This window comes from Sesamum indicum, linkage group LG3 (genome assembly GCF_000512975.1).
Source record: "Sesamum indicum cultivar Zhongzhi No. 13 linkage group LG3, S_indicum_v1.0, whole genome shotgun sequence".
NCBI lineage: Eukaryota > Viridiplantae > Streptophyta > Magnoliopsida > Lamiales > Pedaliaceae > Sesamum > Sesamum indicum.
The window spans coordinates 18,315,233-18,320,554 of record NC_026147.1 but is presented as its reverse complement, the minus strand read 5'-3'; the positions used below and the strand labels follow the sequence as shown (position 1 = coordinate 18,320,554).

General features: G+C 35.2%; 1 protein-coding gene across 1 annotated transcript; it reads right to left on the bottom strand.

Annotated features, from left to right (window-relative positions):
• LOC105158746 (fructokinase-2) lies at nucleotides 985–4,468 on the bottom strand. Its single transcript, XM_011075588.2, has 4 exons — nucleotides 4,028–4,468; nucleotides 2,521–2,853; nucleotides 1,833–1,949; nucleotides 985–1,320 (listed from the first exon to the last, which is right to left on the bottom strand). Exons 1-4 carry the CDS (start codon nucleotides 4,370–4,372, stop codon nucleotides 1,144–1,146), a joined length of 972 nt encoding a protein of 323 aa, XP_011073890.2. The 5' UTR covers nucleotides 4,373–4,468; the 3' UTR covers nucleotides 985–1,143.

Below are 5,322 nucleotides of genomic sequence, written 5' to 3'. Positions count from 1 at the left end.
CCCTCCAACATCCAAACGCGCGCGAGTTTTCAATTATATATATTATAAATATATTTTAATAGTTATAAATTATATACATTATAAATTAAAATAATTATATACTAATAGGTTTAATTTGACCGATTGATTAATAGGGATATTTTAGTCATTGTTTCTAAAAAAATAGGCTCAAGTTGATCAGGAGGCAGTGTGATTATTTATTCATAACATACGAGTGATTTTTTATATTAAAATTTCACAGAAAAATTTTTATATTTTTACATATCAGATGGGGTCTAAATGAATTTAAGCCCCTTGAGCAAGATTCCAACTCCATCATCCACTTCCTCCCATTCCAGCACAGTCTGAAGCTCAATGAATTAGGCATCAAAGAGATGAAAGGGATTTCTTCAAGAATTATTGCCCCCTCTCTAGTTTGCTTGAGGTTTTTGTGTTAATAGGATTGTGATACGAGAAAAAAATTGTTTGTTTAAGATGTTCTAAATTTGAGTCTTTTGGGCCGAATTTCTTATAAACCTAGAAATCGGATCACAAAAAATACGCTAGCACTCTAATACTCAAATCAGTAAACAATTGTGAAAAGATAAAGGTTGAACAAAATAAAACAATAATTAATGATAGTGTGCAATAGAATGCTTAAGATACTAGTGTTTTGTGTGTATGTCGTTCCAAAGATTCATTTTGTGCAATAGGGATCTCGAAGGATTGTGCTCATTAGATAAGTCTCCTAGTAGAATACGTCCTGAATTCCTAAGGTGTAGTTGGAGTGAGTACTAGATCTGCGGTCCTTGTCATATGTTTCATGGATAGTCCGTCTCCAAATCATTGGTCTGATACTAGATACAGCCTTTCCTCGGGGTAAGATGCCCAATATTTATAACGCAGCCGTGATATTATTTTCAACCAATTAACGTGGCTTGTGAGGGAATAGAGGAAATTGTATTTTTTCCTACAAACCTTATAAATATATATATTAAAAGTTGAATTAAGTCATAGAGCCACAAATTCTAACAATGCAACAACATTAACTTCCTCTCATCCATTATTCACATTGTACATGTCATGAATTATTACATCTCACTTGATTTGTAATTGTAATTTATAGTAGATAGTTGGAGCAGCAGCAGCTATGCATGTAGCGCGCTAGACAAAGGAAAACCAGCTTCGGAAGCTAAAACTGCGTCTCGTCCGTTTAGGCCCATCCAGAAGAGTGAGGACTTGAGAGTGTGTGGGGAGTGCCGGAATTGCTCCCTTCTTAGTGGTGGTGATAGCTCCACATGCACATGCATATCTAAGCACTTGCTTCAATCTCTCTTCCTTCTGCACACACGCACACACCATATATATATATATATATACACAGACAGAGAGAGATACTTACAAGCAGTCGGGAACACTCGATGAGCAATCGAGAATAGTCCATGAGTGTGTGGAGTTTGGAAAAGGAAAACACTATTATGTATTTATGAAAAAAAATATTAAGTACATATATATACTCTTTTATTATAATAGAATCAAGAAAAAAATAATTATGCATATTCGACAGTGGTATGTATAATTTAATCTCTTTATTATACTTTTTTTGTCTGATTAAGAAAGAAATCAAAGATATTATAAATAATTGTTTGAAGAAAATAATATATATGCAAGATGAACAAATAAGTACATTTAAGGGTACTTTTGTCAATAAATATTTTGTTATCGGAATTGGTTACTGCCTATCGATGTCACATTTTTAATAAATAGTATAAGTGTAAATTTATCAACTAAGAAATAGTAAGTAAGTTGGGAGGGTTTAGAAATTTTAATGCAGTTATATAATTAACACATACCTGGATTATGAATTGGTCATCTACGATTTTACACAGAAGGGCTCCCACAAAGGAGTCGCCTGCTCCGGTTGTGTCCACTGTCTTTACTTGATATGTGTCCACTGCTCCTTTGAAGTTCTGTAATAATGGGGAAAAATCTCTCTTTAACAAAAATCAAAAACACCATTTGCCTCTTTCAGCTTTTAAATAAGAAGCCCACTGTCTCTCTTTTGTTTTTAGTCTTGAATATTTTTAGTCCTATTATTTACGAGATTCTAAAAAATATTCTCAAAACTTACAAAAAGCTCATTTGTAGTCCCCTGCCACCTTCTCCTAGTAAATTAATTGACAAAAAAAAAAAACCAACAGCCAAGTCACGCGTTATTATCTTTTCACAATGGACAAAAGTATCCACATGACTTGCATGCTATTTTTTTTGGTCAATTTTTCCTGATGGAAGGACCAAAGGATCGAAAGTGAGAATTTTTAAAATTGTGGGACTATTTTTAAAAATTCTATAAATTATAAATTAAAAATATACGTGACCTATGATATGGAACTAAATAATAATTTTCCCGAGACATGTAAGAATTTTACTTGTTAATTTTTTGGATGCTATTTTTTTTTCGTAGCTATCGATCAATTTTACTAGAAAATTAAATATACAAAATTCCAATATATAGTAAAATGCAAAATTAATTAATCATACCTTAGTGTAATATCTGCAGCCCCTATCTCCAAGAGTGACCAAAAGAAGCTTCAAATTATGGTGCCACAGAGACATTGCACATTCATCATCAACAATGTTGGTCTGAGTGAGGAATTGCAGCTCCTCATCGCTCACTTTGATCACATCTGCCTTCTCCCATATGCTCAATATCTGCTCTCGAGCCTCTTCCGCCGACGGCCAAAGCGGTAGCCGGAGGTTTGGGTCGTACGACAGCAGTGCGCCGGCGTCCTTCGCCACCTCCATCGCTTTGAAATGTGCCGATCGACATGGCTCCGCGATCAAGCTTATTGATCCATAGTGGAATACCTTAGCCTATGAAGCAAAAGTTTCATATCGATTTGGATTAACTGTAGATACATGTTCTTCTTACATGAGCTCTAAATTTCGACCAAATTATCATTTTTTACAGGGATAAATTACAATTTCTTTTCTATATTATTTGAAATGTTCACATAAGTCTCTGTAAAAAATAAAATATTATTTTACCCTTCAGTATTTTTTAAAAAGAAGCAAATTATCCCTTTCATCAGGGAGGCAATGTACTCTTTTCTAAAAAACACATGACCCACATTGTCATCCTCATGCCGTAAGAAGGAATGATTGGTGTGTATCTGTTTCAAATTACAAAATTATAACTAAAATATATATTTTAATTTAACCGCAACTTCTTTACCTATGATTGAAATTTCACTACAAATTTTGTATTTATATAATTAATTATAAAATTGTAAATACAAACACCATAATCATTTTACTTTAAAATTAATAATCAATTATGCAACACTTAAATTTTGCCCCATCAAATATTTTGACAAAAATTCATACTCTTCTTTTCTTGGGTATAATAATTTTCTACCTTAAGCATTAGGTCAAAAGGCACAATGGTTGGTGCTCTGATATAAAAGAAAGTTAGCTAGATCAAGTTTGTCCGAACAAATCAATAATGTTGCATGTATGATATATTTATAATGAAATTGATTATTATTTTTTAAATGTCTTCCAATTACAGGACAAGTGCAATACACTTGTCATATAATTAATTCAAATTTGGCAAAACCCAATTTGAGTTAGAATGTTTCCTCTTGATATATACTATACTTCTTTAATAAGTGTTTATAGGAAAATTTTAATCTGGACCAGGTTTAATCGAACCAAATCAATCACGAAATAAATGTGATATATTTACTATGTGATTGGTCATATTTTTTAACTGTATATCAATCACACGATAAGTATATTACACTTGTCATAAAATTAATTCAGATTTTAACGAATCAGTCCGGCTAAAATTTCCCGTCTTTATATGGATCATTTTTCATAATTGAGTGTAATTCACACAACTTATCTAATTTGTTTTAGTTAGATTTATATTGTGAATTAAAAATTCCCAACTTATATTTTAAGATTTGTTAATTTACTTTAAATTTTGTGAATTTGACATTCATCTGGCCGTGCACGAATGTAGAGAAGGGTGCAATGCACTCACTGATCTAATGAGGTGGAAGTTCAACTCATGTGGGGCAAGCAACATATCGGCGCTAGGATTCCTGTAGAACATGAATTGCCGCTCCCCGTCGGCGCGTAGCGTCACGAACGCCAGAGCCGTTCTTGCCCCGCCGTCGAAGGTAACGCCGTCGGTGGAGACGCCGTTCTCTTTCAGGATACCGGCCAGCATGCGCCCGAACTCGTCGTCGCCTAGCTTCCCGATGAAGGCAGCGTTCCCGCCGAGCCCGGGCCCGGCCACGGCCCCGGAGACCGTCGGCACGAAGTCGATCAGCATCTCGCCGAAGCTGACGATCAGACCGTTGCTTGAACCGCCGTAATAAGCCATTGCACCGGCGTCAAACTGTGTTATAGATACAGATGGGTGTGTGTATTATGTATGTATATGTGTGTAAAGTGTGAGGAGAATATAGAGAGGAGCAAGAGAGGGATTTATATAGAGTGGGGAGAGGTGAGTGAGTGAAGGAGGGATAGGATCGTGGGGGTGGAGCCCATGATTCTTTCATTGCCTTGTGTCCTCAGTAAAGAGTCACATACTCCACATAAAACATTTATATATTCATTCCTTCCAAGGGTAAGGTGGATTGAACTTTTTTGTTTAGATTCTATTGTATTTTTTATTTTATTTAATTAATATATAAATAAAAAAAATATAATTTTGATTCATTAACTTAGGGAAGATGGTACTTTTGGTTCAAATCCATTTTAAAATAGTGTTTCATGACAGGACTTTGTAAAAAGTGGCAACTAATGTCCAGATTACCCTATTTCACTGAAATCCCTCACCTCCCCAGCACGTGACTCATTGCCTAATTTCACCAAAATCTCTCACCCCCACACCCCAGTACGTGACTCCAAAAAATTGGGGGGTTTTAATTTTTCCGGCCAAATTAGCATACAATGGCCAATAAATTTCAGACAGGGTCAAGTGGCAAGCTGACGTGTAGAAATGAAACATGTCACCTTTGCCACTTCAATTAGCAGACCAAGTCAACTTATTTTAGGGGGGAAATTGCACTCACGTTTCTCTCCTCTATAATTACCCCAAGACGGGTTGCTGAAGAACACTAATTTCTTCTGTCAAGAACAGACGGGTGAAAAGGTTGGACATTGGAATTAGAAGGTGACATTGGCCAAGGTATTGAGATATCCATCGTGACTGGCTTCGTCGAATGCTATTGTGGGAAGAGAGTAGTGTTGCGTACTTAATGGACTGAAGTGAATCCATAAAAGCGATTCCATTCATGTAAAGATTATAATGTAAGGTTTATTTTTCTT

Bases quoted from the DNA above. Each gene is read 5' to 3' on its own strand.
- LOC105158746 (XM_011075588.2), bottom strand. From the start codon at position 4,372: ATGGCTTATTACGGCGGTTCAAGCAACGGTCTGATCGTCAGCTTCGGC. The intron at 2,854-4,027 runs GTGAGTGCATTG...TTTGCTTCATAG, and splicing joins ACTTCCACCTCATTAGATCA to GCTAAGGTATTCCACTATGG. The intron at 1,321-1,832 runs GTATGTGTTAAT...GCGTGTGTGCAG, and splicing joins ATGACCAATTCATAATCCAG to AAGGAAGAGAGATTGAAGCA.